At 43.5% G+C, this 14181-nt stretch overlaps 1 protein-coding gene across 2 annotated transcripts in view; it reads right to left on the bottom strand.

Annotated features, from left to right (window-relative positions):
- The window catches only part of CCDC13 (coiled-coil domain containing 13), a 1886344-nt gene that overhangs the window by 135525 nt on the left and 1736638 nt on the right, over nucleotides 1-14181 (bottom strand). For both annotated transcript variants that reach the window (XM_069647762.1, XM_069647761.1), the window contains exon 15: nucleotides 8486-8600. In XM_069647762.1, the coding sequence (XP_069503863.1) occupies nucleotides 8486-8600 (115 nt within the window). The remainder of the gene's footprint in view (nucleotides 1-8485; nucleotides 8601-14181) is intronic.

Raw genomic sequence — 14181 nt, 5'->3', positions numbered from 1 at the left:
TGGAATGAGGTGGCTGGACTTGGTACCTCTCTGTGCTACTTTTCAGACAGAGCGTCATCCTGATATAATTATCATTCATTGTGGAGGAAACAGTTTAGGGCATGTCTCTGGAATTTCTTTGCAATTTGCAATGAAGGAAGGATTTACAAAGGTCATGGACATGTTTCCAAATTGCCAAATAGTTTTTTTCCGTATTGCACAAAGACAAATATGGCTGCGTTCTTCTGCATTTGGTCCACAAATGGAGAAAGCGAGGCGCAATGTGAATAAGGCTGTTTGTGCCTTTCCAAGAGATGTTGGCATGTCCTCATTACACGATGAAAACATTTTGTTTCGCAGCTCTTTCATTTTTCGCAGAGATGGAGTCATCTCACATATGCTGGCAATCAGACTTTTCTTCGCAATGTACAAACCGCATTGCAACCTTTTTTGGATTCACTGTAACCTATTTGACAATCAGTTTTTTTCAAATCTACAGTTTTTGACGCACACATAACACAACCCAAAGGCTCTTTTCAGAGCCACCACTTACTCCCAGCGTAAAATCCATTGGTTTTGCTCTGCTTGCACCCTCCATTTTTGTGTGTCCTACGATTGTCCGCTGACTTTTTCATAAATGCACGGAGGCCTACAACGTCACTTGATAGTTCTATTGTTACACTGAGAAAGGCGGCTCTGAAAAGAGCCATTTAAAAAAAGAATTTTTTAGTTTTCCACTTTACTGCTTTTGGGCACACGATACACTAGTAGAGGAGGGCAAAGGAGGGTAAGGAAGGGACACCAACCACGAGGATAAGAAGGGGCAGGTGGAGAAAGATATAGGGTGGAAGTTCTTCTGGTGCTCTGTGACCGGAGCCTCAAAAGCACTTCGAAAACTCTCCCCCCTGCAGAGTACTGCGTCGCAATATATACACACTATTGTCACCTTTGAAAGGTAAGGGTCAAAAGCATTGCGAATGGCTTGTGAAGCAGCTGGAGGGATGCGCTCCCCCACAGGAGTATCTCTTGTGGTGAGAGGATCGGACACGGAGGATGCTGTGGAGGAACTCAATCTACTACGTTCTTCACATGGTACCACCTTGCGAATGTCCGCACTGTGGAACGAAGTTAGGTGTCGCTTCATGGTTGTCGTACCAAAGCTGTACACACCAGGTCTCCAGTGACTCTGCACCAACTGGAACTGGTTACACCTGACCAGGTTCGCACGTGCTTTTGGTACGTTCCCACAAACGGAAAACAACCGCCACACCCACGTCTCCCGGCGAGTGCTTGTAGTGCGGAGTTCCTCCACCTCATTCTCTTCTTCCTCTTCTTCCTCGACCTCTACATCCTCACCCGTATATCCCTCTGCAGGCCCTTGGGGAGGTGGTGTTGGTGGAGGGTTTGGGGGTGGTGCTGAGGCTAATGAAGCAACAGTAGCCCCTATTGGTCGCTACAGCAGTAAAGGCAGCACACCTCAATCTGCTATTGCCAGAAGCACAATGAAGATGCGCTCGGGGGTGTGGCCATTTATAGGAGTGGAGGGGTGTGGCTCATGACCATCTTGATCACTCAAAAGCGTTCCCAAAATGTAAAACATCCACAGGTACAGCTATTGTATGGGACATGTGAAATGATGATTTTATATTGTGAAATAATTTCCCTTGTGTGTATAAGTTCTTTTGTAATGTTGCAGAAGCACACAAACTGCGCAAATTAGTTCTCATGCTCAGAGTGGGTGCGGTTACATGATGACATCCTGAACACATCCACGAGGGAAATGGGTGCCCGCTGGACAGCAAATTCAGACTAACAAACGTGCGCATGGGCGCAAGTGTCCTACGGACAGTGTTCGGGTCCTTAAACTAATTAAAAGTGCGACACAAGTGAGACGGACAGTTAGGGACAGGCGTAATGTTCGCTGTACTTATGGGTGTATTGCGCATGCGAACATGCCGGCCACCGCGCCTTTTCTATGGACGGTTTCATCTTGGCTGTGGACGATACAGACAGGTATAGTGTCCTTAAGACACTCCCATGCTCATTTCCAGACATCCCAGACACCTGGTGTGTTCTAAGAACATGTTTTATCTCGATTGTGAGCGGTACAGAGAGGTATAATGTCCTTAGGACGCCCCATTCTGTTTACTTACGCACAACTTCCACAGATGTTGCATTCTAAGATCAGTTCCATCTTGGTTGGCATTGGTACGGGTAGGTGTATTACCGTTAGAACATCCATATTCTATTGCTTACGGATAGCTCGAACAGGCACGCTGTTCGCGAACATTTTAAGTCTTTTAAAAATAAAAATCCTCATACTCTTCAACTACAACTAAAATACAAAAACTTTCCAAAAAAACACACACTTCAATCAAGAGAAATACAGGGGGAAGCAGATACTGACACGAATATAGGGGAATTAGGATTCAACACGGGCTGGTTATGAGGGGATGATTTTTGAGGGCAAGAAGGGATGGATGTTTCATCAAAACGTCTATTTTCTTCTTGAAGGTTTGAGGATGGTTCACTAGGGAATGGAGAAGGGGGGCAGGTACAGGTGGGACAGTGATAACGTATATTTCCTCTCACAAACTCCTCCACAAATTGCTTTAAACTGTTAAAATTTTCATTTAGTACGTCCATTTTCAGTTCTATCCTTTTCAGCCTGTCTTCCTCTGTGTCGTTTGTTGGCCTCTCTTCTTTTTTTTCCTGGTCTGTTAAAAATAAATATATATATGTTAAATGCCCATAAAATACTGACCATTACTTTGCTTATGCAGAGCAGTGTGTACCATTATTATCGCTATCTTCGGACATTTTCCCTTTTGGAAAATTCTCCTCCAGCCACTCCAAAGTAATGGCCATTTCTGTGTCAAAACAACAGAATGAAATTATTTTTTCTGCCCCACATACCAAAAAATGCACACATACATAAGAAAAATGAAGTTCACCTATTATTTTGTTGTAATTTGCCTTCTTTGTACTGCGTGCGTCCACTGTCGGTCCTGGCTGCAGAGTTTCTGTGAGGTAAATACGTTGGAGGCATACCTTTTTTTGTTATGGTATAATCCATTTCATTGTACATAGTTATTAAATGCTTGGTTTTTACTTCACACTTTTAGGTTTCCCTATTTATTTACTTATAATGTCTTTATGTGTCCTTTTTCAAAGTTGAACATTTTTTGTGTAAGACAATAGAACAATTTCAGATACCCCCTGACGGTTTGGGTACTGTTGACCTCGTCCGCGCCCGTCCGCAAACAGACGCTCAGTCCGTGCCTTTCAAATATCAATATCGAGTGGGTTCTGTATGTTCTATGTTACATGTATATAAAGTAAGTAAATTATACTACATATCTCCCAAGATCACATGATAGTGTATATTCAGCAAAAACACTTTATTAACGCTATGTAATGATTAAATTCCCCTTCCAAAAACCTGTGAAATTCAGTAACAAAAAAAACTTTGTTAAAGGGACATTATGGTTCAAAGTAAAACCGAAAAACCCCTGAAATTCCCCAGTTATGGTAGGCTAAGCAACAATACCTGCCATCACCACTGTGCACTGCTAACACTAACACCCAGGACATGAAAGATGGCATCACAAATGTCATTGATGACATCACTGATGACATCACATGTTTAGCCCCTTTGTTTTTGTTCACTGCCATATATATATATCTATATTCAGTACAAAAACTTTGTTAAAGGGACGTTACACTTCACAGTAAAACCAAAAAACACTTGACATTCCCTAATTATGGTAAGCTAAGCATCCATAACTCGCGCCACCTACGTGCATTGCTAAGACTAACACCCAGGACATCAAAGATGACATCACATGTGCACTTAATTTTCATGCAGAGCCTCCACAAGGGATTGTCATTATAATATTGGCCGAAAAGTGTTAGAGATCATTGCAGAACTATCATATGCCAAATAGTTCATTAAGAATGCATTACTAAAAAATTCCATTGAAATACTGAGTTCTTTCAATACATGAACGACCTCATGAAGAAACGTAGGCATTGTCTGCAGCATGCGCTACAGAGGTGCAATATTCTAAATCTTCCCATGTTAGCTACTAAATTGATATATGCTTCCATTACAGATTTTTGCTTACTGTGAAACATAAGCATCTACGAATGCTTCCCTTACTGCATATTTGTACTATTACACACAAAACACAAAGAGACCACAATGCATACAAATAGAAGCATATACAGGGAACATAAAGTAAGCAAAAAAACCTGCAGTATTACCAGAAAGTGTTCATAACCGTCCTAATTACCTTCATGCACAGAAAAAATTCTTGTGTTTCAGGATTCCTTCTTCTCCTATGTATATGTATATGTATGATATGATGTAATTGTACCCTAAGGAAAGTATTGTAAGAACATATGAGAAGGGTTAGAACTACAACTATAGCTCTTTTCACCATTTAACTTCCTGACTGACAGTGAAGAAAGGCACCTGGCTTATATATATCAGTGAACAAAAAAAGAGGGAGCTAGACATGTGATGTCATCAGCGATGTCATCAATGACATTTGGGATGTCATCTTTGATGTCCTGAGTGTTAGTCTTAGCAATGCACATAGGTGGCGCGAGTTATGGCTGCTTAGCTTACCATAATTAGGGAATGTCAAGTGTTTTTTCGGTTTTACTGTGAAGTGTAACGTCGCTTTAACAACGTTTTTGTACTGAATATACATATATATATGGCAGTGAACAAAAACAAAGGGGCTAAACATGTGATGTCGTCAGTGATGTCATCAATGACATTTGTGATGCTATCTTTCATGTCCTGGGTGTTAGTGTTAGCAGTGCACAGTGGTGATGGCAGATATGGTCGCTTAGACTACCATAACTGGGGAATTTCAGGGGGTTTTCGGTTTTACTTTGAACCATAATGGCACGTTTGAAAAGTTTGTTTAGTGAAGTGCATATATATATATATATATATATATATATATATATATATATATATATAGAGAGAGAGAGAGAGAGATTTCCTGCTGTCATTTGTGGTAATGTGTTACAATAAAAATCATACCTTGTATTTAAAATCTTATTAATGTAACAGTTATTTATAAAGGTAACTGTTATGCATTTTGTGGCATACTTTGCAGTTCTTCTCCTGGTAGTACTGAGCATGCAAATGAATTTCATCAAAGACACACGATAAACCCAGCAGGGATGTCATTTCCCTGCTTAATGCACTTGGCAGCTTCTGTAGATTGCCAAATGGATATTTTGACGCAACACTTCAGACCTCCTTTACAGCTGTGAAACACTATGTTCCTTTGTGCACAGTTTTTTCTCTCACCCGTCTATGGATTTTGGTATCATTTGACATGTTTCTTGATATACTTGCACATTTAGATTTAATCTTGGCCATTTTAATTTCTGTACGATCTATTTCATGCTTGAACCGTTTGGGCAGCCAGAGACTTCTGAAATGTGGGGTCACAGAGAGAAAGTAGTGCTCGATTTTGAGCATCATTTTAGTTCGCATCTCTGTACTTGCCCTAAGAATAAGCATGCGTTTAATATTGTAAAATGATGCATCATGTTTAACCTTTACATTTCTGGAGGGAAAACCCTCCTGCCTGCAATGGTTTAAAAAATACATGTCATGTGAATTTGAACATAAAATTGATTGCTTAACGCAGTATATGTGTGTTAATTAGAGCGAACACCAATGATAATGGGGAATGGCATCAAACGTTTCCTTTTTTTAATAAACAAAAGTCACCCTAACAATAAAGCTTTTGTAAATATCAAACATATATACAAGTGTGGCTAGCAAAGACTTAAGCTGTTAGAGTGCAATGACTGCTAACAGCTCCAAATCTCTCAAGCGTTGTTGTGGGTTACCCAGACTCCAAGAAACAAAACTAACTTCAATTAAAAAAATAACTAATACATTGAAATCAACTGCATAAAAATTCTCCAGTGGAGTTTTGCCTACTTGGCCTCATTGTAATATGTCACTGCTTACGCCTCTCCTCATCTCTTCCTGGATTCTTAATACATCCTTCTTCCTCCTTTCTGATTCGTTCAGAACTTCACCCCCTTGTTTCCCCACCTTCTACTTGTGCTGGTGTTCTCCACTCTGTTCCATCCCCAGATTCCTGGATTCCTCGACCTCCAACCTCCTTGGTCTTGCTCTCCACGCCCCTTAAGGTCTTTTCTTCCTCCAACCTAATTTTCGTTTCTCTCTCCAACCTCTGTGTCCTTCCTCTCCCCAGCCTCTTGGCTCTTCTACTCTAAGCTCTGTGGTCTTTTTACCTGAACCTCTGGGGTGTTTTTCTCACCTCTGAGGTGTTTCTCTACGCACCCTCTGGAATCATGCTCTCTGCAAACTCTGGGCATGTCTCATCCCAATCTCTGAGTTCGTCCTCACCAATGCCAAGGTTCTTTCTATCCCCAATCTCTGGGCTCAGTCTCTACCCAACCTTTGAAGTCTTCTCCTCCCCAACCTTCTTTTTCTCTCTTGCACCCAAGCCAACTTCTGTGTTCTCCAATCATCGTCGTCCCCTCTCCCAGTCACATCCTCTATTCAAGCCTTCTACAACATAATTTCTTCCTCGCCTCCAGCACGCTCCTTCTCCTTGGGTCTTGTTGCTCGAAACTCCAACACTGTCATGTCCCTCTATTTTCCTTTAATGATCTCCCAACCCTGGCCCTAGGGTTGGTCCTTGTCCGATAGGTCACTCATTTACATATTTAAAGTTTGGGATTGGGCCGAGTTTCCTCATGTCCGGTCTTATCTCTGTGTTCTGGTATCCAGCTGCCCTCCTCTCCTCTCTGCGGACCAAGCATTCCTAGTGTCAGTACACCATCTTGGATTTTCAGATCATGTGGGTCATCAGTGGAATTGTCTGACAGACGGCAGGCCCAAAGTAATCTTTTAAGGATCGTCTTAAACCTACAAAGTAAGGTACTGTTAACCAGGGCTTTGTGGTTCGCAGACAAGTTGACTTTGGGGCAGGGGTTCACAAGCCTTCGCCAGAACCAGGAGATTGTGCATTTGGGAATCTCCATCTAGTGTGCTTGATTTCTCTGTGGCTTTTACTCCTGCATCTCACTGACATTTTACTGGCTGAACTAATCTCCTAACAAGGACGCTTTTAACAGGCAGCCCCTTGTGACAACTTCCTGCCAAGCACACGGGTTGGGCAGGCGAGGGCATCCTCTCCATGCCCCCATTCCCTCGGGGGCCCTGCATCATTTTAGCGGGTGGCAGTGCTCAGTACCCTTGGTTACCCCATTTCCAACCTCTAAAACAAGGAAGGACAGTTTGTAACAGAGTCCTTGTGGGATCCAGAAAACAAAACCTTTCCTCCATCTCTGATGGATGAAGCAGAGGGAAGAAGACCGAAAATGGATCTGCCAGGATAGGTTTAAAGTCATTCTTGGGAAGGACAAAAAAGCTTTGTCAAACTCTTTTCTAATTGGAGAACACGTGGTACGGAGGCTTGGTAGAAAGAGCCTGGATGTCGCTCACCCACCTTGTGGAGGGGATGGCAATCAGAAAAAACACCTTAAAATAAGCAACCCCAAAAGGCACAAATGCAAAGGCTCAAACAGAGCCATTAGAAATGTTAGAACAGAAAAATCAAATTCCTTACATATTTAACACATAGACAAGAATGAAACTGGTTAGTTAACCCTCTCAAAACCTGCACAAGATAGGGATAGTAAAGAAGAGAAGGAACCCTGATCAAAATAGCATGCTAGTACTCTTGGTAGTACTAATCTGAAGGTCCAGAGGAAGACCAGGATCCCCCAGTGCAACCCGTAGTTACTATTGTTTAGCCCACCCCTACACTTTTTGCAGGGACTATTCAGAGATAGGAAAATCATTTTATTTTTAGAACAAGCTTTAAAATGGTGAGGTGTTCATGGCATTACTGATCCAGTCAAGAATAAACTTCTTAAACAATATCGAACATGTGATGTGTCATATTGGTCTGCCAAATACATAACAGATGTCCAATCTATAACACGTTTGTCTACACATCTTTTTTCTTTTTTTTCGGGATTCTCAACTGATGTGAATATATATTGTACTAGTAACAATATATGAAAGATCAGACGCAGGAGAATAAACGTAAAGTGATAAATAAACGATCAATGAACAAAATGGCTCAAAGTATATCCATTTGATATATTCTGCAAAGTCCAAAACAGTCTATAACCACTTTCTAATAAAGTTGATGTCGGAATTATAGGACACAATATCCCATTCATCAAGTACAAAAACTCAAATTAGTAGTCAATGTTAAAACCAAACAAATTATAGCATATGTCCTCTGGCCACTAGTTGGGGTCCATTCCATCAAAGGAGTACATGCCCAAGATATCACAAACTACAAATATTAAATTTTTATGTGTAACACAATTCTATTTGGAAGGCCATTTTGTGAAGAGCCGACGACTTTTGCCAAATCATTTTGAATAAAAATCATGCAGAATAATAAAGGGAGCGGCATACCGTGTGGTTAGTTCTTCTAACTGTGACTCGAATGGTACCTCTGAAAGCTGTGCTGAAAATAAATCTTTTCTCTCATTAATATTCAGAACATGTCGGGAGCTCGAGTGAAGATTGCCTGCGAACACAAGACCCAAACAATCATACAGAATGTCTTTACACATTTTAAAAATGACTTGAAAAATAACAGTTTTTTTGCTGTAACAGCTCAGTTTTTAGCACCATCTTTCTCCCTCACCCAGGAAGCAATCTGCATCTTGCCTCAATTGAAACTCCATCTTCCAGCATGCCTCAGGGGCACATCATTGCTAATCATTGCTCATCAATGAAGCGTTTATGCACTGTGAGGGTAGAGGTCCTAGAGAGGTCTGGGAGACTCTTGGTGGTGCATGGTGGGGGGGAGCGGTTCACCAACAGTCCAAACCTGAACCTTGCAGGGAGAGGAAACCCTAAAGCAAAGACAGATAAGAGATCAGGTAACTCCAACACAGGAAATAGAGGACCCTGGTCTGCCAAGTTGGAGGTAAGCTGGGGGAAGGGTTCTCTAAAATACTGTGGACCGGGCGGTCCTCAGAGATGCCTGGGAACTCTGAGGAAGGGAATGAGGGGAGCATTGAAGGGATAAGAGCAGCAACCAACCCTAAAATCGTACGTAAATTGTAATGGTGTCTACTCCATATGCAGCAACTATCAATCAGCGAATGAGCCTACCTGCAGAAGATGAGTCCATCACTCATATTTGGCAATCCAGCAGGGAGAACCCAAAACACTGTGCCAAGGGAAAATAACAAAACTAGGGGCTGATCAGGGACCTCATTTCACCAAAATGCCAGGGGTAGCGGAAGTGACATAACACGACCCTTGACCGCTGATGACATCACAGGAAGTGATGTCATTTGACCCCACCCCGAGAACTGCATGGTGAAAGGCCTGAGCCTGACAGAGGGGGACATTTGTGAACTTTTTTGGTTGAAACATAATTTTTGAAAGTTGAGAAAAGAGACTTAAACGTGGAAGGCCAGACAGGCTTCGATCCACGTTCCAGAACTGTATTTGTGTTGGAAGCTGAGCCAGACTGCGTCATCCTGCCTCAGGGACAGCCTTACTCTGTGAGGTCTAATGCGGGGAGGAAAGCTGGTTCAACCACATTTGTTCATTTGAACACTGAACTTTCATTTTGCATACATTTCTCCATTATTCACTTTTTTGTACAAGAGTTAGGGCAGGCATTAGGTTTTGTTAGCATATGCCATTTTGATTTGACAGGCTCCACTAGGACTGCGTTATTTATTATTTGATTGTCAAGACTACTCAGCGAAAAACCTAAAGGTGTCTCCCTAACTAGTCCCCAGGGATCTCATCCAGGTGGCCAGGACACAGCCATCACTATTGGATCCAGTTTCTGGGGGTGGACCAGTGAAAGAGGATTACCTGGATAGAGGTTCATCGGGGAGTTGAAGTGGGACGCCGACGGGTGAGATGCGGTATCCCCCTTCTTCTAACACCTTTTCCCCATCCTGCCACATAGAGATACACAGACACTCTATACTGCGCCCCCTTTTCTGACATGAACACTTTTGCACACCATGAAAGACAACGGACTAACACCAGAGCCGTTTACCTGACAAGTCCCAACACAAGGGTCAGGCAATTGACCAGAATCACACACACCTGACGGCCCTTTCCCTTCCCCACAGGAAAAAATGTGGAGCACGAGAGCACACTACTAGCAACGCAAACCGTACGACAAGACAGCCATCCCAGGGTGGCAGTTCAAGAGGAGGAGAAAGGCGTCGAGAACTGAAGGGGCGACAAGGAGAAAAGCAACCTTGTCTTTTCCGACCCAGACATGCGAAGGCTCCTAGAAAGGAATCATAAAACTGCAAACAATAGCCAGCGTGTGTTGCAGCCGATGCCAATGGTACACATAGCCCTCCAACACTGATAATCAGGACAGATAACACCGCTTGCTTCCGTGGTACCCTCCTTTACTCCAAAGACAAGACAAGTCAAGCGGTTCATCACAGCCGGTGAGTCAAGGGGAAAACCGATAAGAAACCGAACTGTGTTGAACAAAAGTTGCAATGGCAAGCTAATGGAAGTTCAAAGTACTTTTCACGTCTTAGGGGAAAACCAGCTGCAGAGGGGTCAGGCACCACAAGGGTGCTCATTCGAGAGATTCTGGTTGATCCCCAGTTTGTTGAAACTACCCATACCAGAAGGCCCAGCCGCAAGGAAGAGGTCAAAGACGTCATACCCGCAAAACCCGCTGTACAGTCGAAAGTCTTTGACCTGCACATAGTTGGAAAGCTAAGAGAGATGAATCCTGCATAGAGAGAAAGGAGAATGAATATTGTGTTGACAAGAGTGAACCCAACAGCGGGATGTCCACAGTGAACGGTTTAAAAAGACATTAAGACTTGTGAATGCCAAAGGTGAAACTGTTTTGGAAAAAGCCGTAATGAACCCAATGGAGGGAGGCAAACATTCGAGCAGGGTTTGAGCCCAGAAGAGGGGGATCCAGGGGTGAAAAGCCATCACCCGCGACACATAAATGTAACAGATAAAAAAGTAAAAGCCACAGTGAACCCGACGGAGGGAGGCTGATATTCGAGAAGGGTCTGAGTCCGGAAGAGGGGGACCCAGGGGTGAAGAATCAGCACCACAAGTGCAATCAGAAAGGAACCTTTGTTTGTCATTTTGAACATACCAGGCCCTCGGAAGCAAGATACTTAACCACCGAAGGTCCTGATATCACTAGGAACTTTTTATGGATCTGAGAACGGAAGAGGGGGATCCAGGGATGAAAAGTCATCACCCAACGTGCAGATGGAAAGGAACTTTCGTTTGTTATTTTGAACACATCAGGCCCTCAGAGGCAAAACAATTTTTGCAGAAAAAGAGACTAAACCACTGGAGGTCCTGATACCTATGAACGGAACTGTAGTCTGGTTAAGCTAGAGCGTATGCTGTGCTCCGCAGTCCCGCCTTGTCCTGTGCTCAAAACGTGGGGAAGGGAGACCCCGGCTACCACTTCCTGACTTATCATTTGTGAACACTTCTTACTTTCTTGTGAACACTATCCCACACTCCTTTTGTATTTAGTTGTAAGGATTTTCTTTGATAGTATAGGCCCTTTTATCTGACCAGACGCCACTAGGACTGCCTTATTATTATTTGATGGGTGTAGCTTGCTCCCATCTAAGATTTAGGTAAGGCGTTTTTCCAATCTACCTAAACAGTTTAATAAACACCCTTGAACTGTGATCACTTGTGTCTGTCTTTACTGTTGCCACCATGAGTTCCTTACAACTACGATCTTAGGTATAGGGCAGACTAGGAGTTTCTCCAACCCCAACCATTTCAATAAAGGCTTTACAAATTGTACCCATTTGTCTGTGTCATCCTTGTGATACCATGCCTCCCCTACACTTATTACAAATCTTATACATGAACATTCAATAATACACACACAAACTTAAACATAAGATAAATCAGGGATGTAAGAAAAGATCTCACCCAGGCTGAGGATGATCTGCGGCGGCTTGAGGTCTCTCAGCCCGCCAATGCTGGAAGGGAACACCTCCTCAAAATCCAAGCTAAACTGGATTTATATTTATATAATGCTCAAGCCGACCGAGAATTGTATTTCCTTTCACAACCTAGTCGGGCACGACGTTACGGCGAAGAGAACAAATCTAGTAAGTCTATGGCGATGCTAATTACAGCTGAGATGGACATCAGGCAAATCACTAGTGTCGTTGACCCGACTGGGTCAGTGCGGACTGCCCCTGAAGCAATTAACGACGTGTTCAAGCAGTACTACACTTCATTATATACCAATGCAGACATGGTCGAGATGGAGAACCTCAAGGGGTACATAGACACTATCCCTCTGCCCGGTCTGGATGAAGACGATGGATCTTCCATTGACAATGGAAGAGATTGAAAGGGCCATCGCCGATTTACATGCTGGGAAAGCGCCGGGGTCGGACGGGATCCCGGTCGATTTTTATAAAGCATTCAAGGTCGAAATGGCCCCTAGGTTGCTAGCGATCTGGGAGGATTCTTTGGAGAGAGGCATGCTTCCGACTACAATGAGGGTAGCAGTGATTTCTGTTTTGCTTAAACCACATAAGCCCCCCCATGATCCCTCTTCTTACCACCCGTTATCCCTTATTAACACAGACACAAACATTTTGCCAAAGCTTTAGCCAACCGCCTGACTCCATACATGAATAAATTAATTCACACTGACCAATCAGGTTTTATTCCCACACGATCAACTGCTCTTAATCTATGGAGGTTTTTTGCTATCACATCACAGTTATACCCCAAGGCCAAAGCCGCTGCCATCACCCTTGATGCCGAAAAGGCATTTGATTCGGTCTCCTGGAATTATATGTTTTTGATCCTTGCCAAATTGGGATTTGGTCCAACATTTCTGGGGTATATGCGAGTTCTCTATAGGCAGCCAACAGCAAGGGTAAGAACTAACAATACAGTATCATCCACCTTCGCACTGGAAAGAGGCACTCGCCAAGGCTGCCCTCTCTCACCATTTATTTTTGCACTCACTATTGAAGGTATGGCAGCCAAGATTAGACACAAACATACATGGAGGGGCATTCGTATTAGAGGTTCCCCACAACTCCTTTCCTTATACGCTAATGACACTATGGTCTATGTGCGGCACCCTGAGACACACCTGCCCCCTATTATGGACGAGATTTCCACTTTCTCCAGGTATTCGGGCTACAAGATAAATCAAGCTATGTCTGAGGTTATTCCACTGACCCCAGCCACTGAACAAACACATGCATTGACGGGGTTTAAGTGGTCCCCCACTACTGCTCGCTACCTGGGGATATTAATGGCCACAGATAGGCAAACACTGCTTACAAATACCCACGAAGCGTATCTGCACAATTTGGAACACAAGTTAAAGATGTGGGGGGCGCTGCCAAAATCTATCTATGGTCGACTTGCCCTACTCAAAATTGTTGTGGTCCCTAAGCTTCTATACCTTTTTTGTGGCGTTCCCGTTTGGCCTGGAAGGGAATTTTTTCAGAAGTTGCAGAAACTCTCCAGCGCGTTTGTTTGGGGGCAAGGGGGGTTAGGCTCAGATGGCCGAAGATGTGTGAGAGATATGAAACGGGAGGTCTAGTCCCTGACTATTTGCTTTATTATCACGCGGCTCAGGTTCACTTTGCGCGATACTGGGCTACTACTGCTGAGCCACATGCCCATGTGCGCACCGAAAAATTTGCAGCGCCCCCTTCCAATATACAGGCGATGCCGTTCTCTACAGTTAAAGGGGATATTACAGATATAGATCCGGTGGCCTCAACTGTCCGTGCCTGGTCGGCCCCATTTACTAGAGTAGGATGTGAGATCCCTTATTGGCCGTTTCTCTCCTAGTGGCATTACCCTGGGTTAGAGCCAACATTTGACACTCCCCTTCAAAACAGATGGGACCCTGATAAAGAGATGAGGCTGAGGAACCTCTACCCTGACCTCTACCCTGAGGGGAAGTTTGTGCATGATAGACTCGGTGCCGGCCTTACTATTACTTTACAGTACTACCGGCTAAAGGCGGCATGTAAGAAAAAGTAGCCCACTTTTCCAGATGCTCCAGAACCCCACCAATTTGTTATGGCTACAATGTCACAAGATTGGTTTACAGGTACTATATCTAG

The sequence above is a fragment of the Ambystoma mexicanum genome, chromosome 2q (assembly GCF_040938575.1).
Source record: "Ambystoma mexicanum isolate Mex_15411 chromosome 2q, UKY_AmexF1_1, whole genome shotgun sequence".
NCBI classification, from domain to species: Eukaryota; Metazoa; Chordata; class Amphibia; order Caudata; family Ambystomatidae; genus Ambystoma; species Ambystoma mexicanum.
Note: the sequence above shows the minus strand (reverse complement) of the source record. Positions and strands in the feature narration are given on the sequence as shown.